Here is a 22858-nt window from a genome sequence, read left to right on the forward strand (position 1 = left end):
CACTGGAGTTTATTGCAGGGGGGCTGGGGGCGGGGAGGGGGGCGGATTGGCAGACAGACACCGCCGGTCATAGCCAAGGGACAGGGGTGAGGTGATTAGGGTCTGGCAGAGATGGGGCAGCTCAAACCCACAGGTCTGGGTATCGGCTAGGACATGGGGAGGGGGCGGTGAGGAGGCCGAGACGGCTTCCACTGTGACTCTCAGGGACTTAGGCTGCGGATCCCGAGCGTGGAGCCTCCATGGGGCGGGAAAAACAGCCAGGCGCACCCGGGGGCGCTTCGGGCACGTGGGCCTCCGGAGCACGTGCGCCGCCTCCCTCCCCAGCCCCAGACCCCGCCCTGCCTCGGGCTTACCTCCCTCTCTCGGCCTCCCCCCCTCCCTCCTCTCCGAGCATGGGCGCTCGCCCCCGGCCCCGCCCCTTGACTCGCCCCGCCCCTTCCCTCCTCCCTCCCTCCTTCCCGCGCGCCGGCGCTAAGGTTGCTTCCGGCTTCCAGGGGGCGGGACCCGTCCCGGAAGTAGCTGCGGTGGCAGCAGCCGAGAGAGAGGATCCCCGAACCGAGGAAGAGTTGGTGGGGAAGGGGCCGGGCGTGAAGGTGAAGGCGACATGGCCGTGAACCTCAGTCGGAACGGGCCGGCGCTGCAGGAAGCCTACCGGCAAGTGGTCACCGAGAAGTCCCCCACGGATTGGTGAGGATTTGGGGAGGGGAAGGGGCTTTCGGAAGGAGAGGGGAGGAAGAAGTCAGGGATGGGGGGAGGGAGAGGAGAGCGAGGAGAAGAGAGGGGGCTCCGGGAGAGGGGAAGGAGGACCTGAGGAGGAAGCGAGAAGAGGAAGGGGCTTACGGGGGGAGGGGAAGGGGTGCAAATAAAGGCTGGAGAGCGTGGGGGTGGGGGTCGTGGAGGAAGAGGTGGGAGAGAATCTCCCCCGAGGAAGGGTTGGGGCAGGAGCCTGGAATTTGAGAGGTGGGGCATGAAGGCAGGCTGCGGGGTGGGGCCCCCTTCCCGGGGTGCTGGGAGAAGCCGAGGTCGTTGTTTTGGGGAAGGGCCCTTTGCTGCTGCTGTTTGTGAGTGTCTCCCCCAGGCTCGGGCAGCGTGTCACCCTTCTCTTCTCTCTTTCCCCCCTCCCCCTCCCGTTCCCTCCGCCGGCTGCTGCTGGTGCAGTGGGTGTCCTCGGGTGGGGGTGGGTGGGAGGGGGCTCCTGCTTCTGAGCTTCAGGCACTTCCCTCTTTACCTTCCCCTGCTTACCCCTGGGGGTGGGGGTGGGGGTGGGGGACCAGCAGTCCAAGGCCATGATGCTGCTGACCATCCGGTTGTCCCCATGGGGAGGGGGCTGCGGCTTGTAGAGGCAGGAAGACGGCCTGCGACCCTCCCCTCCAGCTGAGCGATCTCAGGCCCCTGCCCTCACTGCTCCTTGGCGTTTGGGAACCAAACGAAAGACTGAGAGTTTTGTGGGGAAACTGAGGTCTTCTCATTCTGTCTGTAACGATCTCTCGTCACCTCCCTGGGACCCTCTTGAATTTAAGGTCTTTCCACGAGCTCTCTCTCTCCCAGGCCCAGTGGCCCCTCTTGACGCGGAAGCCCATGTCTCTGCCTCTTCTAGAACGGTGGGAGGGCTGGAAAGGCTGCATTCTGTCCAGAAAGCCGCCTTCGTTCTGTAGAACTAGATGGGAAACCCAGTGCTGGCTTCCCTGGGAGGGTGAACAAGAAAGGGGCTGACCCCTTCCCTGACTGTTTTACCAAGAAAAGGCAACACAGGTTTTTTTCTGTTCTAGACCCAGATCAGAGAAATAATGTTGCCAATGATGATTTCCTCAGAACTACAGTGAGACAGTGTATCCTGTATGTTGCTTATGTGATAGTGACTTAGGGGATTTTGGAGTCTGAGAAGCCGGGCCCTTCTCCCACAAAGGCTGACATTTTCTTGCACTTAGGTCATCCTTGTGACTTTGGGGACGGGCAGAGATGTTTCTTAAATGCTCAGTGCTGGCATCTTGCTCTTTGTGGGCATTTGTAGCTATCTAGTCACCTGCAACTTTCTGCTCCCTCCCCTTTTTTGCCTAGATGGTTTGTTTCCATTGTATTTCCTATCATTGGTAAGAAGCTATAAATTCTGCAGAGGACTTTAAGGAGGACCACTTTGGTGGGAGGGCTAGTAATAGGGTCTTGGTAACTGAGTCACCAATAAGAAAATGACCTTGGCTAGTGGAAAGGACACTGGGCTCAGTCAGATGCCCTGGTGTCAAATCCCACCTGCTGCTAGTTCTTAAGTCATTTAGCCTCCCAGTTTCCTTTCTGTGAAATGAGATTGCCTTCCCAGTTCTGACATTGTCATTTTGGCTCCAGTATCGGTGTCGTTAAATGTTTTTAGGTACCTACTATGTGTCAGGCACTGTGCTACTCACTGGGGATACTTTTAAAAAATTGGTTCCTGCTCTTTTAGGGAGCTCACAATTTAATGGGGTAAGGCAACACAAAAGGAATATTGGGGTGTGGGGGTGGAATCAGGGCAGTCTCAAAATAATGCAGCCAACTGAGAAATGTGATGTTTGAGCTGCTCTCTCCTGAAATGGAGGTTGGAGTTGGTGGCCCCACCCTCCATTCTGATATGCAGATGGTTGTGATGAGGTGCAGTATCTTTTTAGGATGGTGAGGTGATTGGGGCTTGGGTAATGCAACCAGATGAAAAATGAGAAATGTAGTTTGTTTGTAAGAATTTGTTTGCAGTCTCTGTAAGGTTGCAGAGATTTACAAATATTTTTTCATTTGATCTTCAAAGCAAAGCTGTGATGTAGGTGCTGTAAAATTCTTCCCATTTTATAAATGAGGAAAGAACTTAAGTGAATTTGCATAGTCACACAGCCAGTAAGTGTGAGATAGGATTTGAACTTGGGTCTTCCTAAGTTTAATACTGCCATACAATCTGCATATTTGGGCTAGGTGTTTTGGTTTTTTTTATGTTTTTTGTAATCTCTGGACTTAGTCCAGTGCCTATCATGTGGGACCAAAATGGAAGTAGGAGGACTTGGAAGGAATGTAAAGAGTCTCTTTATTTGGAAAATAATTTCACAAATTGCAGTACAGGTAAATGTTCAGACTGAGTTGTTTAAAGGTTCATCTTGTTTTGCCCAGAGCCTCTAAGCTTGTAGTTTTGTTGCTATGACACTAATTTCTTTAGTCCTTATCTCCTGCTCATCTAAATCTTGTGGTTAATGTTTTCTTATTAATTCTGAATTTCTTTAGTGCAGGTCAGGCTACATAGTGCTGGGTTGTTTAGCTCAGAGAATACATTTTGAACTGAGTTACTATAAGGAAAAGAAGAACTTTTTCCACACTTAACTTCCTAAGTCCAGGTTACTTAGGTTGGAGCCTAAGAAGATATAGGTCCCAGAAAATTAATAAAGTTATTGGCTGTGATAGTTAAAAAGCAGAAAGTGAACCTGGGCACTCTACTCCTCCAACTCCCTCTCCATTTCTATCTTGCCTTAAGTATCTGGAAAAGACCCATTTTGAAATCATGTATTGAAGAGGGGGGTAGGAGGTGGACAGTGGGAAACTGCAAAATTTTACTTGGAGACACATAGATCAAACTTAAAAATTCTGTTGTTGAATTTCAGTCATGTCTGACCCCATTTGGGTTTTTTTGGGGGCAAAGATACTGTACTGCTTTTGCCATTTCCTTCTCTAGTTCATTTTATAGATGAAGAAACTAAGGCAAGCAGGGTGAAGTGATTTCTCACATAGCAAGTAAGTGACAACCAGGTGGTGAAGTAGATAGATATAGACCAGAAGTGAGGAAGATGTTATTTTCAGATCTTCAGAAAAGGTCTCAGGGAAGGCTGGAGTATCTTTGCTAAGAAAACCCCAAAATGGGTTCACAAAGAGTCACACACAACTGAGCGGTAACAATTAAGGAAGGAAATTTTGCAACTCACTTTAGTGATCTTTCTTTGTCTTCAGTTCCTTGTCACTTCTCTGCTAGTGATACAGAAATGATAGTGTCAGTTCTCATATCCTCTCTCTGCAGATGACTTCTGAATCTGCATATCTGGCCCTCATCTTTTTCTTGAGCTCCAGTCCTGGCTCTTGGGCATGATGGCCACTTAACTCTGTGTCTCTTAGACACCTGAAACTGTGTGTCCAAAAAAGAACTCCTTTTTTTTAATCCTTTTCCTAGCTTCCCAGTTTCTATTGAGAGTACCACCTTTCCAGTCGCCCAGCTTTGAAACATTGAAGTCATTCCTCCCCACCCCCATATCTAGTCATTTAACAAGGCTTATAAAATTAACCTTCACCACACTCTCTTCCTTTCTCTCTACCCACAGTCATGCTCTTTACCTTTTACTTAGTGTTAGACAGTAGGTAGTCTTCTAGCCTTCAGTCTCTCCCTCTTTCTCCTCTACCCTCCCCTCTTCTCCCTCTCTCTTCCTTCCCCTCTTTCTCCTTCATTCTCTCCCTTCCTCCCCTCTTATCCCCTCTTCCTTTCTCCCTCCTCCTTCAGTAGGCTTCAGTTAACTCTGTGGCCACTGGGGGGAAAAATGTAAAATGGCATTTAAAGCCCCCTCCTACCTTTCTAGATTTATTAACATCACTTCCCCTCATGCTAGCTGTTTCGTGTATAATATTATATCTCTTCATGTCCTTGCGCAGACTTCCCCCTTCCCCCCTACCTTACACACACACACACACACACTGATGTAGGAGGGACACTGCATCTGTTGCTTGCACATTCTGTCATGAAAGCTGTTGCATTATGGAACTTATTCCAACACCCACTAATGTCAGTCATTGTTCATTAAGTGCCTACTATGTGCTGCGGTCTGTGCTGAGCACTGGGTACATGGAGAAGCAAAAGAGCCCCTATCCTCAAGAAGTCAAATAAGCCCCCCAAAAAGAAAGAAAGAAAGAAAGAAAAAAGCTTGGAAAGCACCAAAATGAGTTGTGGAAGGTGGGAGATGGGGGGGACAGACAGCCAGAAGGCCAGTATCCTGGGATCACTGGGGTATATAGCAGAGGGGAGGTAGGAGGGATCTTGGTTATGAAAGACTTTGATGCTGGGGGCACCAGGGAATTCCTTTGTTTACTGGATAGAAGAATGATATTATCAGACCTGTGCTTTAGGAAAATCCCTTCTGTGGCTAAATGGAGGATGGATTGGAGTATGATGATGGTGGAGATTGGAGGATGAGGGGGAAACTGTAAGTAGACCCCTCCAGCAGCTAATACAGTAGTCCAGACATGAGATGAGGGGGGTTCTGCACCTGGGGGGTGGCAGAATCAGAGGAGAGAAGGGGTCTTCTTTTTCCTGCCCTTAATAACAGGATTTACAGATGAGCATCACCATGCCTACTTTTTCCCTTTATCTTAATTTTTTTAATAGTAGCTTTTTATTTCAAAGATCGTTTTCAACATTCACCCTTGCAAAACCTTGATTCCAAAGTTTTCTCCCTCCCTTCTCCCCCCATCCTTTCCCCTAGACAGCAGGTAATGCAATATATGTTAAATATGTGCACTTCTAAATATATTTCCACAGTTATCATTCTGCACAAGAAAAATCAGATCAAAACAGGAGAAAAATGAGGGGAAAAACAGGACTGTGGGAACTGAGTATAGTTCACAACATGGCATTCTCACTCTTTTTGTTATTGTTTACTTGCATTTTCTTCTCTTTTCTTTTCTGGCTTGATTTGATTTTTCATGTACAGCAAGATAATTGGATAAATATGTATGCATATATTGTATTTAACATTTCTACCATGTTTAACATATATTGGACTACTTGTCATCTAAGGGAGGGGGGTGGGAGAAGGGGAAAAACTGGAACACAAGGTTTTGCAAGGGCTAATGTTGCAGGATTATACATGTTTTGAAAAATAAAAACTTTTAATTTAAAAAAATATGTGAAGGGCAAAAAAAAAAGTGAGGGGAAAAAAGCAAACAACAAAAATACTGTTATGATTTATATTCAATCCCATTCTCCTCTTCCTGGAGGCAGATGGCTCTCTGAGGAGGGGTCCTCTTGTAGAAATAATACAAAGGTGAAATTGAGAAGCCTCGGCAATAACTTGGATATATCAGGGTTTAGAGATAGTCCAGGATGATTCTTGGGTTGTGAGTTGAGGGGGCTGGGAGGATGATTGACATTTCTTTTTACAGTAATTAGGAAGGTGGTGTTGATGGGGAGCGGTTAGGTGGAAGGATAATGAGTTGTGTTGAACATGTTGAGTCTAAGATATCTATTGGACATCCAGTCAAGATGTCTGAAAGGCCATTGTGCTTGTAAGATTGGAGGTCCACAGAGAGAGTGGGGCAGGATAGTTGGATTTGAGAATCATAGCACAGAGAGATTGATTATATCCATGAGAACTAGTGAGATCCCCAAGTGAAGAAAGAGAAGAGAGCCCAGGACAGAACCATGAGGAACTCCTGTGGTTAGAGGGATGTGATCAGGAGAAGGATCCAGCAAAGGAGACTCAGAAAGAGAGGTAAGAGAGGTAGGAGGAAAACCAGAAAAAAACCCTAGAAAAAAAGAGACTATCGGGGAGGTGTGTCAGAGGTCGGGGAGGAGGAGGACTGAGAAAAGGCCATCAAAATCTGGATTCTAAGGGGTTAAGGAGTGAGAGGAAAGTGGAGGCTTCTTGCAGAGAAAATGGGGAATAAGGGAGGAGGTAAGAATTGAGGGGAGATGTGGGCAAGTTTGTCAGCTGGAGGGAAGAGGCCAACAGAGAGGGAGAAGTTGGAAAGAGAGAGTGAGAACGACAGAGGGGCAGTCTGTGGGAGGTGGAATGGGCTCACTTGGACAGGTACAAGAGGTTAGCCTTGATAAGGAGTAAGATCATCTCCTGGGAGAAGAGAGGGCAGAGGGCACCCAGGACCTGGGCAAGGAGGGGAGAGCAAGCTCACGGCAAGTGGCCCTGGTTGTGCTGCATGATATGAGACAGATTTGGGGAGGAAAGCCGGAGAGGTTTGGAATAATGCTTCAAAGAGTGGGATGGCGAGGTTAGTAGGATTGCCAGGCAGTAGTGAGGGCCCAGGGGATGACAGATTTGTAGTGGGTCTCGGCAGGTTCTGAAGTGATTTTCCCTAGCTTTGTTCAGCAGCGACTTTGTAGGAGCAAAGGCAGTGGGTGATAGGAGTTATCCAAGCTTGGGGCTTGGCTACACAGGCCAGGGGTTCAAGAGACAAAGACAGGGTGGAGTTGAATCAGTTCATAAGGGGCCAAGATGGGCAGAAGAGCAAAGTTGTGACTTGTGTGAGAATATTGAGTGGAGGGTGGCCCACTTCCTGGAGGAGGCTGGAGTCTGAGATGGAAGGCAGGACATCATTCATGCTTTGCTACCGCTCTTCCTTCTGAAGCCTGGAGATTAGGGAAGAAAGAGGCAGTTGCTCCTCTTCTTCCCCAAGAAACAGCAGCAGGATATGGGAAGTCAGAGGGAAGGTTGGGAGACTAGGTGGACAGTAGGCAGTGGGTGTTGGGTTAGTACAGAGAAGTGGCTCCAGCAGGAGATGAGGCGTCTTTCAGTCTTCTTCCCTGAGACTGGAGATGAGGGGGCTTAGCAGGAAGTAGAAGTCTGCTCATCATCTCCCTGCTCAGGCTCCTGGTTCTCTTCCTCTCCAGTCTCTGGTGTATCAGATGTACTCTGAAGTGCAAGCCTCTCTGTGGAAGCATCAGGGTCTGCTTTGGCTGTTCCGTGCCCCTCCCAACCTTTTTCAGATGATTTGTGTCTTTGACATATGGGACAAAATCCCATATGCCTGATACCTTGTTTCCAGTGGCCTTTTGGGCAGTTTCACCTGAAAAACCTGTTTGCATCTTGAGGTGGTTTGCCAATAAAATTTGCCTAAAATAGGACTTCTCAACTTAGCTCTTAGTTCCTGCTTTCAACTTCCCTAATTCTGCTGCAGTTATGACACTATTAACCCACGTTGAAGTTTTGGAGGCATCTTTGACTTCTCTCTTGCTTTTTTTTTTGGAGCCAATCGTAAAGACTCAATGATGATTCCTTTGCGCTATTTCACTGCTACCACTCAAGTAGGAAAGGCTGGGTATTGTAACGGCAGAGCTCTAGACAGAATCAGGTGATACCTGGGTTTGAATCATACCTCTGACACTAACTGTGTGAACATGGGAAAATTACAAAACCTTTGAGTTTATTTCCTCATTTGAAAAATAGGAACTCTGCTCACAGTGCCTCTTTCCCAGGCTTGGGAAGAGGATCAGCGGTGAAGTAAAGAGATGTAGCAGATCTACATGCTGCCTGCCCAGGTTATTCTGATAAGCCTCCTGTGCCTTCCCTACAACACTCCTGCAGGCTGTTACCAGACCCATCTTGTTAAAGTGCCGATTTTACTGGGCCATCCTCTTGTCTCAGAATCTTCCATAGCTTCCAGAGCTTGGCCTTCAAGCCCCTCCCCCCTCCCATTGTCTCTTCAGTTCCCTTGGCAGGAGCTGGGTGGACCCTGCTTCTTCCTCTCTTACCACTTCTTACTATTCAGTGCCCCTGGACGAGGCCTTGACTGTCTTGCCCCCTCCTCCCTCTATTTTCCTCCCATTGTATTTTTGTTCCCTCCTGATTTCCAGCTCACAGGCTTTCCCTTTCCATTTAAATCCTATTCCTGCCGTAGAACCCAGACAATTGTCTGTCCTCCGGACTTTCCCAGATACCTTCAGTTCACTGTGGCGTGGCCACTGATTGTCCGGACCATTCCTTTGCCAGAACTGATCTGTATTCATTTGTATTAAGTTTGTATGTGTATTAAGTTTGTATGTCCTCTCCCCAAGCAGAAGATCAGGAGGCACACATATTATATTCTTATGTAGAAATAGTTTGTGACTTGGAACCAGAAGTAATTTAGTTGAAGTAGAGGTCTTAGAGGATTAATGGGAGGTAGCTTTGAAGAGGTGGGGGTGGAGGGTGTAGTGAGTTACTTAGCTTCCTCTCAGAAAGGGGGCTGATAGAATATGCACTGAGCTGAAGCCTTTCAGTTGGCCTCGAGGGCCCAGCCTTGCTGGAATAAGTGCTGCATAGTCAGACCTTTTGTTTTCACAGACAGGAGCAGTCTTTTAGCCTTCTGGGAAGAATGGAAACATTCGACCAGACCAACTGTAACCAAAGCCCTGAGTCAGTGATGTTGTCCGTGATAAATTGGGTGGAACTATTTGAAATAAGGACAGCCTCTTCCCGAATTCATTTGGGTCATTCTTCTTTATTCCCCACCTATGTTTCTGAAAGTCCTTTGCATTGTTTCATTCCTCCTTGGCTGTTTGCTCATTAACTTGATCCAGTGCATCCTGTCAGGGTCTCCTTTCCCTCCTTCATCCTTTTCATTTCTCCTTTGTCTCTGCTTGGTCATCCCCACATGGCCCTGAGCGAAGCCAGTGTGTCAGGCTATTCAGAGTCTTTTAGAAACAGCAGGATTTTATCTTCAGCTTCGTTTTTCTTTATTCAGTATTAGATGTACATACTCCTTCAGAGACTAAGAGACTATTCTGTCATTGTTGGAATTCCAAGTCAGTTTTATTCCTAAGTGATAAACTATGAGTTCTAAATGGAATTTTACCTCTTGTTTATTGTATGAGAAGATCTTTTTCTAATCTAGAAATCCTTAATCTTAGGCCTACTGACAGCTATAAGATCCATGTTTAGATTTCATGAAGAAGTTTATTTGTGAATTAATTTTTAAACATATTTCGATGACTATTTCATGTAATAGATTTCCTTTGGAATCCTGTATACTCTATTTTGTGCATTTAAAAGATTGTTTGGAAAAAAGGGGTTTAGTGTATTTGCCTTTTCCATAAGGTTTGTGACGCCAATGATTAAAAACCCCCAGTTGAATGTTACAGTAGTGCACAGACCTGCCTGTCTGGGCTGGTTTAAAGCTGGCTAGTTAATGTGACTGTCATATTTGATGTGGAAATTTTCACTCAACTTGTTTTTTTTGTACTGAAAGTGGGGGGGATTATCCTATTTTGTTAGCTTACTCTCAATGGAGTGAATATCTCACAATTCATAATTGTGACTTTTCCCAAGAAGCTTTGCCTTTATTTATAAGCCTATGTGTTGTAGGCATTGTTGGTACATTCCCTAGAAGTAAATATCGATCTTGTTGAAGAGGAAAATGAAAAGAATAAGACTCTATTTTTATGGGAGGGAGTTAAAACAGTTCTGGAGACAGTAACTTGTCCAAGACTAATAAGAATGATCTGAGATGGCAGTGGCCAGGGAAGAAGTCTGAAAGAGCAAAAGAGCACATCAGAACTTGGAGTAGTCTCCTCCCAACCTAGATAGCTCCCCAGGTCTAGGTAGGCAGACAGAGAGTAGTTGTTAGGTTTGTGGCCCTTTCTCCCCATTGATATTCCCAGTTTTGCTCACGTTGCTTTGGGGTAGACATATGAGAGTGGCTCTCCCTTTGTCTTTTAGCTTCATGTCTTTAGCCTTTGTCCATGATTCTGGTCTCCTTAATAAATAGTAATGATCCTTCTCCTCTGACTTTTCTATATCCTTGATTGTGGATTCTTTTGAGTAACTGAGGGAGTTGTCTGCAGAATTGTAGTGACTTCTATTGAAAAGTCATAGAACCTAATTGTTCGCTATTTCAGAGTCCGATTCTTTTTGTACAACAAAATAACTGTTTGGACATGTATATTTATTTTGTATTTAATTTATACTTTAACATATTTAACATGTATTGGTCAACCTGCCATGGTGGGGAGGGGGGGGCTGGTGCCGGAAAAGGAAAAATTGGAACAAAAGGTTTGGCAATTATCAATGCTGTAAAATTACCCATGCATATAACTTGTAAATAAAAAGCTATAATAAAAAAAGAAAAGTCATAGCATCTTTATTGAGTTTTTTTTTTTTTAAAGAACCATAGTATCCTGGTATTGGAGAAGTAGATGGGTACAATGGAAAGAGCACTGAGTTTGACCACCTGAACCCTGGGATCAGCTCTTTTCTGCCATTTCCATCTGTGTAGCCCATCTCTCAGCTTTAGTTATAATATTTTTTGACATGGGGATAATGGTACTTTGTACCTCTGCCCTTGAAGGACAGAATTTTGTAAAATGTTTACACAGATTGAGCTATCATTTATAAGACTTCTAGTTATTGTGGATTTCTGTAGCACTGCAGGGTGAGGGGTGTACTGTGATACTTGACTGAATAGTCTACTTGTGCTTTCTTTCAGGGCCTTGTTTACTTATGAAGGCAACAGCAATGATATCCGTGTGGCCGGCACTGGAGGTGAGCCTATATGTCATGGGAAAGTGAGTGAAAAGTGACTTTTTGTTGTGAACATGAGGACAAGGGGGAAAGGATGGCCCTTTACAGGCTGAGAGAGAGATGCTGCTCTACATTTATGGATGCTCCATTCTGGAAATTCTTCCTCGAGAGTAAAATGGTGAAATGTCAGATTATTGGCAAAATTCAGGGCAGACAGAGCACTTTGCTTTTTCTTTGCTCTTCTTTTCCCTTTTTTACTTTGTTCTTCCAGCTGTTTGCTAAACTTTTTCTCTTTGGTGTTTGCTGGGAGGGGCCTTGTTGAGTCACCTATCTCCAACATAGGTCAGGGTTCCTTAAAATCATTCTGCCTCCACCTCCTGTTTCTAACTTGGATTTTGTTCCTTACCTGACCAAATGCAGGGAAGTTGATATCTCAGCTTTCCTGTTAACCACCTGGCCCTAACACATTCATTTGAGGTGGTATAAGGGTTTTTATTGCTTGTAGCAACAGGAAATTAGGGTACGAGTTCTTTCCGTGGCCTTGTTCTTTCTCACACTGTTTAAAAGAAGACCATGATACATATAGTGGTAGACATACACAAGAGTGAAAGAGAATCCTCAGCATTTCAGTGGAATGACTGTACAGTCTCATCACGTCTTCTGTGTATTCACTTAGAGTATCTGGGTTTGTATGGGGACCCAGAAGGACAAGAAGATGTTGTTCATCAAAGTGGGCATGGAAGTGGTGATTGAGGCCATCTAGGCCTTCCTTCATTGACTGCTTAGAGCGAGCACAGGGGAGTCTGCCAAGGACCAATGTTTAGCACATAGCAGTTACTTAATAAACATTTCTTGAGTTATCTTGGTGATTGCATTGCCAGGAAAAGTTGGCTAAGAAAACCTTGGAAAAGTCAGGGATATCTCTCCATTCACATCATGATTACTTGTGCTTCCCAAATGTGTTAGCCTGGGGCCACCTGAGTGTGTGAGTCTGAGCAATGACATGCCAGAAAATGTCATCCTGTGTTTACTTTAACCGTGTTACCTTGCTGCCTAAAGCATCTGGTGCTGTAACGATTCTTAGTCTGACAAAGAGGCCTCTTGGCCTCTTGGAAGTCTCCGTCAAAGCCTACTTTTCTGGGGAAGGAAAAGAGCACCCGCTCCAGCAAGATAACATTTTACAGTTTGGAAAAACAACTAAATAAAATCCTCCAAATATCCTTTATGGGGGTGAGGGGATCTTGGAGAATTTGAAACATCCCTCCTTCTAATTCTTCTGGATCACACCTAGTGTCCATACTGTTCAACCGACCACTTAATCATGTACTGTCTTGCTGTATGTTTCATGTGCCATGCACATACATATACACAAGGGCATTGGTGACAACTTTGGGCATATCAAGGGCAGTGTAGGCCAGCCTGGAACTGCTTTCAGTGATGACATAGAACGAAAGCACTCAAGCTGAAAATGGCAAGGTTTGCTTTTTTTTTTTTTCTTCAACAGAATTCTTCTCCCTCCCCTTCTCCAGCCTCTTTTAACAAGAATGGAAAATTCATGAATACAGATTTTTTTGTCCTATTTTTCTTTGTGTTGTTGTTTCTCCTAGGGATGTGGCCTACACTGCCAGTCCTCTCTTAAGGGCAAGGAAGCAGAGTTTGAGAGTGGGGATTTAATCTCCCCTAGATCATAGGAGCTAGAGCTGGGAAGGACCTTAAGGACCTTGGAGGGGTTTAATTTATTTTTTGCAGATGAGAAAACTGAGGCCCAAGATTGATTTCCCCAACATTACTTAGACAGAACTGAGCTTTAGGATGTTGGTGTGAAGACATTTTAACTAAATCCTGGTGTTCTTTCTGCTTGGATCTAATCTTTTCAATCCCACACCAAGGGTTAACACTTAAATTTCCTTAGTCCCCTAGGGAGATAGAGGGTGAGTTGTCCATTGCTGTGGCAAGAAAGGTTAAGGCCCCCTTTTCTGATTGTCATGTGATTCTCTGTTTATCATTATCTTAGTTTTATAATAGCTACAGTTCTCAATATGTCCTTCACCTGCTTGAGTCATCCCTTATAACAAAGAATAAAAAAAAGGAAAAATTGCTTAACCAAGCTAACCATTCCATTGAAAAATTCTGATGCGAGCAGCATCCCATAACCCTCTGCCTCCATCTTTTCTTGGAGCAAAAGATCACAAAGCCTCTGCTGTATTCTGCCCCCTCTCCCCTCCCTGCCCAAGTATTTTGAAACATTGTTTTAAGACTTGTTGGATGAGTGGAAGGACCAGCCATGCTTATATTGGAGCCTGATTGCATCTGTTTTTTTTTTTTCATGATGAGATTTCTCATTGCTTTTTGAAACACATAATTCTTTTCCATTGTATTTAAAAGAGTGTTAGCTGTTTAATTCCAATCCATAGTTCTTCCTGAATTGTGGTGATCTTCTTTAGCCCTTTTTCTTTCTTTCTTTCTTTTTTTTTGCTGAGGCAATTGGGGTTAAGTGACTTGCTCAGGGTCACATAGCTAGAAATGTTAACTGTCTGAGACCAGATCTGTACTCAGGTCCTCCTGACTTAAGGGCTGGTGCTCTATCCACTGCCCTTCCTTCCCTCTTTTTCTTTGCCTACCCTAAAGTCTGACCCACGTTAGTTGTGTGTGTTCTAGTTGGGTTGATTAGCCGCTAGATACTCTAAAAACTCCATAGAGGTTTTAACTTGAGAGAAGGAATAGCCCAGCAAACTACTTTTTGTTTCATACACTTAGTACTAAAAATGGGAAAACAAAAAGAATATCTAACCACTTCTCTGTAAATAGCTACTATAAGAACCTGGCATTCTTGGAGAACCTTTAACATCATCTTATAAAATGCCCTCTACTATAATGTTTTCTCTCAGAGAAGCTGAGGGCTCTCTCAGATCTACAGCCCTGTAACCTAGGATTTAAAACCCGAGATCTCAATTTTGGCCCACAGCTTCTTCAGAAAGTCTTCAGTGGCACCCAAAGGGAGAAATTTGGAAACATATTTTAGACAACTGGATCTTGTAAAGGGTTATAATTGCCACCCTGAAAATATCCAGGGGTCTTCAGGAGATAGCCAAGCTGGGATGATGACTCCTTGAGGTCAAGGGAGTGGTCTTTTAAGGTTTTGAGCAATAGTAAGGACAGGAGTGAATTTTAAGGCAGGATATACTTGGCAACCTCATTAGCAATCTCATTACTTTTCATTGGATCCAGACTGCCATGAAGCTAAGTCATTTTGGTTTATTCCTATTCCTTTCAGTGGCTGATGAAAACTATAATAATAAATCAATGTTACTATTTTTTTTTTTTCTTAAAAGAAAAATCAAAGGAAAAAGGAAAGGATTCATGGTAAAAATAGTTTGATTCTTTTTGTTGTAACACAGTCCTGGGAACAAAGGGAGTGTCCAGCAGTTGGAGAATGGCTAAATATGTTATGGTATGTGAGTGTAGTGGAGAATTGTACCATAAGAAATGATGAAAGGGACAATTTTAATGAAACCCAAGAAGACTTGTATGAGCTAATGCAGAGTGAAGTGAGCAGAATCAGGAGGACAGTTTTTAAAAGATAAATGTTTTACTTTTATTTTCAGCTTCAATTTTCTCTTTCTCTCTTCTCAGACCTATTGAGAAGGCAAGAAATACAGTACCTATTATGCATATGAAATCATGCAAAACACACTTCCACATTAAGCTGTTGCAAAAAATAAAGTGAAACAAATTATGCTGCAGTCTGCATTTATGGATTATCAGTTCTCTCTCTGGAAGGGAATAGCACATTTCATTATGAGTGAATTATCCTCAATCATCGTCTTAATCATAATAGCTAAGTCTTTAAACAGTTGATTGTCCATCACTAACAATATTCCTATTACATTAAACATTTATTCTCCTGGTTCTGTTCATTTCACTTTGCACCATTTCGTGTAAATCTTTCTAAGTTTTTCTGAAACCATCCTGCTCTTCATTTTTCATAGTATAATAGTATTCCTTCATACTTATTTACCACAACTTGTTTAGCCATATCCCAGTCAAAGGGCATCCCTTCAATTCCAGTTCTTTGCCATCATAAAAACAGCTGCCACAAATGTTTTTGTACAACTAGATCCTTTTTCTTTGATCTCTTTGGAATATAAACTTAATAGTGGTATTGTTGGGTAAAAGAGTTTTTTTTTTTTTTTTTTTTTTTTTACAGTTTTATAGATCTTTGGACATAGTCAGAAGGACAATTTATATAATAACAACTTAGGAAGTTATTTACAATTACATTTTAAAGAAAGCTACCTTAAAACTGGTCAGTGCAGTGACCAACTGGAAGTGATGTGGGCTGGAGGTCTGAATGAAACAGATTTTTTTTTTTTTTTTTTTTTTGGTCCATAGCCAGATTTGAATTTGTTTTGCTAACTTTTTGAATTGGAAGGGGAATTTAAAGATAGCAAAGAAGAAGAAGCAAAAAAAGGTCATTGGAGCATTTTTTTAAATGCCCAGAAGACAAGATTAGAGAACACAATCAGGACAAGTTTTGTTTTGTTTTGTTTTTAATTAAAGCTTTTTATTTTTCAAAATAGTGGACAACTCTTCAACATTAGCCCTTGCAAAACTCTGTGTTCTAATTTCCCCCCTTTTCCCCCATGCACTCCCCTAGATGGCAAGTAGTCAATATATGTTAAATATGGTAGAAATATATGTTAAATCCAATATATGTATACATATTTATACAATTATCATGCCACACAAGAAAAAATCAAATCAACCCCCCCCCCCCAAAAAAAAAGGGAAACAAAATAAAATGCAAGCAAACAACAACAAAAAGAGTGAAAATGCTATGTTGTGAACCAAACTCAGTTCCCACAGTCTTTTCTCTGGGTATAGATGGCTCTTTTCATCACGGAACAATTGGAACTGGTTTGAATCATCTCATTGTTGAAGAGAGCCACATCTGTCAGAAATGATCATCATACAGTCTTGTTGTTGCTGTGTACAATGATCTCCAGTTCTGCTCATTTCACTTAGTATCAGTTCATGTAAGTCTCTCCAGGCCTCCCTGAAATCATCCTGCCGGTCGTTTCTTACAGAAAAATAATATTCCATAACATTCATATATCAGAATTTATTCAGCCATTCTCCAACTGACAGACATCCACTCAGTTTCCAATTTCTTGCCACTACAAAAATGGGCTGCTACAAACATTTTTACACATGTGAGTCCCTTTCCCTCCTTTAAGATCTCTTTGGGATAGATATAAGCCCAGTAGAAACACTGCTGGATTAGAGGGTATGTATAATTTGATAACTTTTTGAGCATAGTTCCAAACTGCTCTCCAGAATGGCTGGATCCCTTCACAGTTCCACCAACAATGTATCAGTGTCCCAATTTTCCCATATCGTCTCCAACATTCGTCACTATCTTTTCCTGTCATCTTAACCAATCTGAGAGGTGTGTAGTGGTATCTCAGAGTTGTATTAACTTGCATTTCTCTGATTAATAATGATTTGGAGCACCTTTTCATATGACTAGAAATAGTTTCAATTTCTTCATCTGAAAATTGTCTCTTGACCATTTATCAATTGGAGAATGCCTTGGTTTCTTATAAATTTGAGTCAGTTCTCTATTTTAGAAATGAGGCCTTTATCAGAACCTTTAAATGTAAAAATGTTTTTCCAATTTATTGCTTCCCTTCTAATCTTGTCTGCATTAGTTTTATTTGTACAAAAGCTTTTTAACATAATAAAATCAAAATTATCTATTTTGTGATCGATAATGATCTTCATTTCTTCTTTGGTCACAAATTCCTTTCTCCTCCACAGGTCTAAGAGGTAAACTATCCTATGTTCTTCTAATTTGTTTATAATGTCATTCTTTATGTCTAGATCATGAACCCATTTTCACCTTATCTTGGTATATGGTGTACGGTGTGGGTCAATGCCTAGTTTCTGAATCAGGACAACTTTGAAACCACTCACTTGAATTTGTCATTTATTTGGATGAAACAAAGCATATGTAGCAGTACGTTACACACATGTTTACAGAGTTTTCTTTTTCTGTTCTTTGCTTATGAAAATGTTCATGTTGGTATTTGTTACATTCAGAATAACAAAAAATAAAAAAGAAATTAAAGAAACTCAGAGCCTGTTTTTATTATTGTTTGTTGTCATAAGTTCTGCTCAGCTTCCCTAGGATTTCCCCCAATGTTTTCTTAATTTCCTTCCTTGCTACTTTGTACCACAGAAGGTGGCCTGGAAGAGATGGTGGAGGAGCTAAACAGTGGGAAGGTGATGTACGCTTTCTGCCGGGTAAAGGACCCAAACTCTGGCCTACCCAAATTTGTCCTTGTCAACTGGGTATGTAGAGCTTTAATTTCCAGTTTCCTTGTAGAATTAATTCCTGTTTGGCTTCTGGGATTGGCACATTATAAAAAAAGAAAATAGCAGATTCTCAAAAGATACTGTGCCTTTTATATAATCCCTAAGTATTGAAAATTTTTAGTTTTAACCCACATGTCACTGATTTGCTGCATTAGCTTGTGGCAAATCATTCTTTTCCCTCTCTGCCTGAATTTTATCGCTTGTATGTGAGGCAGAAGGGACATTTGGATCCTAGGCCCACTGTGAATGTTAGTGCATCAGTGAGACTTGTTGCACTCAGCTGAAAGCTAGTGTAGGGGTAATAGAAGAAGACTCTGTCCCCAGGATTCTGTGCTGAAAGCTGCACGTTGCCAGGGCCTCTACCTTAATCCACTGCAGAGTCGGGCAGGGAATTGGTTTGGATGACCTAAGATGGCAGCCTTCAGCAAAGCCTGGGTCGTTCTGTTGTTGGGGAGAACTCCCTGATTGCACCTGTCTGATCAGGGTATGAACCTCCTCAGTTCCTGGAGATGTGGCGCCAGACACTGGGTGTCCACGTGCCAGATGTGTTGGAGTGAATTTGGTGAGATGCCTCTGGATCCCTTAGAACTCTTGGCTTCTTTTAAAGGAGTTGGGGGAGTGTCCATCGAGTCCAGCCCCTTCCCTGCGCTCCCCAGCTAGGACAGGACTTGGCCCTTTTCCTCTATGCTCCAGGCCTCTCGCCATTGATTGACAAGTGCTTTCACAGGGAAGAGTTGAGAGAGGGGTAACTCGTTTGAGATTTGCCCTTTTTGCTTCTGCTTTGGTACTCCACCCTGGGTGGGCTTACTCTGGGAGCAAGTCAAAGGTCAGGCCCAAAGATGAAACAGTCATTCCTTATGTTGCAGACGGGTGAAGGCGTGAATGATGTGCGGAAGGGGGCCTGCGCCAACCACGTCAGCACCATGGCCAGCTTCCTAAAGGTAAAGGTGGCGCTTAGGAGGCTGCTCTGAAGGCCATCTCTTTCTGCCTGCCAGAACTGACCACACGACTCTTGCCCCTTTCCCAGCCTCCTGGGGTTCACTGGATGCGAGCTTTTCCTTTATTCTTGGCGACACTGGTTGGTGGTGTTCTTTCAGCTCTAACTCTGAAATGTTTCTTAAACTTCACTGTAAAGCCAAGCCTTAGTACCCACTGTGAGTCAGGCATTGAGCCGAGCTCTGTCCCCGCTCTCAAGTAGCCCACATCCTGATGGGGACACGGCAGGCCGACAGCCCTGTACCAGTAAGATCCACAAGCAGGGCAGGCACCAACACCAAGGAAGCTTCAGGAATGCAGCTTTAGCCCGGAGGCAACCAGGGAAAATGCCTGCGACTGGATCGGTGGCACAGATCCTAGAGTTCTGGTGCCGGGAGAAAGGTTATTTGTGTTTTCGCTGACCCCATCTTGGGCCAGGCCTAAATTGTTCTCTTTTGAGGGGACGTCTTCTCCTAATCCATTCTGTCTCTGCTGCCAGAGAAACCTTCTGAAGGCTTACCTCTGAGCCCTCCCTTCTTTGGTGGCTCCCCATTAGCCAGAGACTAACCTTGCCCTCCTGTGTGCCCATCTGTGACTCTCACAGGGCCTTCTGCAGCACACCAGCTATGCTGAGACACTTTGGATGTTAGATTGCAGATAAAAATGCTTGTGAGTTTGTTGACTCTCGTTGTACTTAATGCAGAGGTCTGGTGTATGGGGGGCTGGCTTTGGGACCCAGTCCATTCTGGCCTCTACCATGAGCTCACTTTGGGCCCTGGGCTCTGGGTGCTCGGGGGTTGCTTCCTCCAACTAAGGCAGGGATGGGTGGGGAGAGAGCGGGTGTCCTCAGGAATTGCCTCTGGTGGCGACGCCATGGGCCCATTTTTTAATCTTGCCATATGTAGTAAGGTAAGCGGAGCATCCGCAGCACATGTTTATTTTCACTTGCCTTTTATAAGTGTGTGCTAAATATGTGAGGCCAGGAGTTCTCAAGGAACCCAACCCGGACAGTTGCTTTTTCTAGTTGGGGGCTCCCAGCTTTCCCACTGCACTGTTAGCTTAGGCCCACAGCAGGGTGCCGTGCTCCAGGAGTGCTGCTTGGGTGGCTCACTGCTCCCCAGACATGATGCTGCTCTCTGGGAGCCCCGCGTCTTTCCTCTCTTCTGGCTCCTCTGACTCTGCCTCTTCCCTGAAATCTGGGAGCTTCCGTTTATCTGGCTCACCTTTTTTTTCCTGCTGATTATTAGCTCTTTGGAGGTCAGCCTCCTCCTTTTGGTGTCTTAAGTACTTTCTTTGCGACCGGTGCACAGAACGAGGCAGAAGACAGCCCCTGCCCTCAAGCAGCTCCCACTCTAATGGGGAAGACAATGAGGAAAACAAGCCCCAGAAAAGCCAACAAGAATGAGAGGGGAGACCCTGTGCTTCAGAGGGGTCAGAAAAGGTGGGATGTTTGCTGAAACAGGAAGGAAGGGGAGGGGGGGAGAATACTAGGTGCCCAGAATTGGCAGATGAGAGTAGCAGTGGGCAGGCCCCTGCCTTGAAGCCACAAAGATCTGGGATCAAGTCCTGTCTCTGGCCTGTGCTCTGGGAGCAATCCTGGACCATCCTGCTCTTGGGGCCTTGGGCAGCATGTCAGATGAAAGGTAGCTGGCTGGGCTAGGGCAGAGGGAGTGTTCCTCACTAGTAGTTCTCTGGATCACTGAAGTCCCAGGTCCTTCTCTCTTAGTGTCCCCACCCCTGGTGTTCTCTTCAGGCACTTGGTGGCCACATTCTGCCATTAGCACTTGCCAGGCCTTGGTCAGTCTTTTAGGGAATCCATGGGCAAAGTTGGTGAGAAACATTTTCTGCAATGGAGCTTGAGGGTAAATTGTGCCGCTTCACTCTCTGACCCTTGGTACTGCCGCTGTGAGAGGGAGAAAACAGTCTTCCTTCTAAATGTGTAGGAAAGAGAAAGTTGACAAAAAGACTTTTTTTTGCCCCAGGAAGGCAAAAATAAATTGTTTACTTTTTGCAAATATTTTAATTGTCCAGGGTAAGGTTAATTTCCTTAGATTAGAAGGCCTTCGAGCATGTTGTACCAGCCCTTTACTCTGTCACCCCTTCTGGGAGCATTGTTTCCTGCAATCATCCCAATTCCTTTATTGCACTGTTCTAGAGGCAAGGTAATGTGGGGAGTGTTGGCTGTCAGCTGAGTGAGAGACCAGGAAGATGGCCATTTGTGTTGGGGAGAGGCACCCAGAGCCAGAGATAAGATAAGGCTTCTGAAAGAGAAAAGAGCAATTACATGCCAGACTTAGCCTGTGAGGTTGTGGAGGCAGGGTCAGAAAGGAGGCTGAGTTAACCTGGTTGACTGGCTTGGACACTTGTGGACCCTCTTCTTCCTCCCCCATTCTGTGCTTTGTGGTGTGAAATCAGATTCTCCTTTGGAGAGGAGCAGAGCAGCCCTTGCTTGTCGGCTCTGTGCATTGTGTGGTGTGGGTCAATAAGTGCCCACTGTCCACTTGGTGGCTGGGCAGTCCTTCCTCCAAGTTGTGCATCTGCCTGCAGGGGGCTCACGTGACCATCAATGCTCGGGCGGAAGAGGACGTGGAGCCGGAATCCATCATGCAGAAGGTTGCCAAAGCTTCGGGGGCAAATTATAACTTCCACAAAGAGAGTAGCCGCTTCCAAGACTCAGGCCCCCAGGCTCCAGTGGTGAGTTCTTGCTTCTGGGTGTCAGGAACCGGCTCTCGTAACCAGCATGGGACAATTACCTCCAAATGATGAAATAAGGACCTTGTCAATGGGACATTCTACAAAGGAAGTCGAGTTAGGATGAGAGGGGCTCCTTGCTCTGTCTCCTGAACCAGGCTACTTGTTCTTGCTGTCTTTACTCTGGGGATTGGTGTGGTCTCCAAACTCAAAAGCAGGGACTTTTGCTATTTACAGTCGCTCTCGAGCCTAATGCCCGCTGGCAGTAATTGCTCTTTGGGTGTTGGGCAGCTGAACCTTCTGTAGTAGTTGCTTTGAGTGGAGATAAGGGTGCCCTGAAGAAGCCCTGGGGCCTCCAGATGCACCTGGCTCTAATGTCTCCTGCGTACAGCTGTGGCTTTTTTACATGGGCACCCTCCGCTGGCGTCTCGGGCAGATAGCTGTGGAATAGCCTCTCGCGGACACGCACCCTGGTGCTCCTTGGGCAGAGCTGAGTCAGCCCCTGGGGTGGTTCGGGGCAGGCCCCCACTGGGGTCACAGGGCAGGCCGGGGTCACCTTGGTGAGCGCAGTGGAGTCCTGCGGGTCCCACATCTCTTGCCCTGGGCCTGGTTCCCGGCAGGAGCTTGGGGCGGAGCCTCTCTGGCAGTGCTTGGTACTTACAGAGAAGTTTGCGGCTGGGAGGATTGTCTGTTGCTGGAGGCGATGCCCGGAGGGCCTGGAAGCCGAGGGCACCTTCAGGGCCAGGCCATAAGCAGAAACTCTCTCCACAGGGCTCCGTGTACCAAAAAACCAATGCTGTGTCTGAGATCAAAAGGGTCGGGAAGGACAGCTTCTGGGCCAAAGCAGAGGTGAGCGTTCGGGCCGCGCTTCTGTGCTGAGGGACAGTGGGGCGATCAGTCGATGGGCCCAGGCCGAGGAGGGGGTGCGTGGCGGGGAGGGCGGCCCTTTCTGGGCGAGGACTGGGGTGGGGGTGCCCTGGCCCGAAGACCCCCTTGTCCTTGAGCCGATGAGGACACCTGGGGAGCAGCCTCGTTGTCTCCTCAGAAAGACGAGGAGAATCGGCGGCTGGAGGAGAAGCGCCGGGCCGAGGAGGAGCACCAGCGGCTGGAGCAGGAGCGCCGGGAGCGGGAGCTGCAGGAGGCAGCCGACCGAGAGCGGCGCTACCAGGAGCACGCCCACGAGATCGAGGCGCAGAGGTGAGCCGCAGGCCTCTCTGAGCTGCCGCAGCCCCTCTCCCCTTCTTCCCTGGGAAAAGTAGAAAAGTGGCAGAGGCAGACACACAACAAGGTGCGCTCGCTCGCCAGAAACCGCATCACACCTGCACCCTGAGCCTGCCTCTGCCAGAATCGTGGCTGGATGGAGGCCGGAGACTTTCCTCGGACTCCTGGTTCTCCCTCCTTGCCCCCTCTCAGGGGGAGGAGGCTCTTTCCTCCCACGTCCTGTCACAGTGGCAGCATTCTGCTGCGGCCACGCCCCCCACGCCCCACGGGGGCGCCGTGCTGCCCCCTTCCTGCTCATTAGCCATTCCATGGTGGGGAGGGAGGCTCAGGCTTAGCGCAAAGTCAGGTCTGACTCTAATGGGGCTTCTTCCTTT

The 22858-nt window shown here is 45.7% G+C and overlaps 1 protein-coding gene across 1 annotated transcript in view; it reads left to right on the forward strand.

Annotated features, from left to right (window-relative positions):
• The first annotated feature begins 513 nt into the window (after positions 1 to 513).
• Positions 514 to 22858, forward strand: part of DBNL (drebrin like) — a 28087-nt gene continuing 5742 nt past the window's right edge. Inside the window, exons 1-7 of the mRNA XM_051974532.1 lie at positions 514 to 687; positions 11185 to 11240; positions 17461 to 17573; positions 18464 to 18538; positions 21120 to 21266; positions 22035 to 22112; positions 22309 to 22460. Coding sequence (XP_051830492.1) covers positions 605 to 687; positions 11185 to 11240; positions 17461 to 17573; positions 18464 to 18538; positions 21120 to 21266; positions 22035 to 22112; positions 22309 to 22460 — 704 coding nt within the window. The 5' untranslated portion in view covers positions 514 to 604. The remainder of the gene's footprint in view (positions 688 to 11184; positions 11241 to 17460; positions 17574 to 18463; positions 18539 to 21119; positions 21267 to 22034; positions 22113 to 22308; positions 22461 to 22858) is intronic.

Source organism: Antechinus flavipes, chromosome 2 (assembly GCF_016432865.1).
Source record: "Antechinus flavipes isolate AdamAnt ecotype Samford, QLD, Australia chromosome 2, AdamAnt_v2, whole genome shotgun sequence".
Classification (NCBI taxonomy): domain Eukaryota; kingdom Metazoa; phylum Chordata; class Mammalia; order Dasyuromorphia; family Dasyuridae; genus Antechinus; species Antechinus flavipes.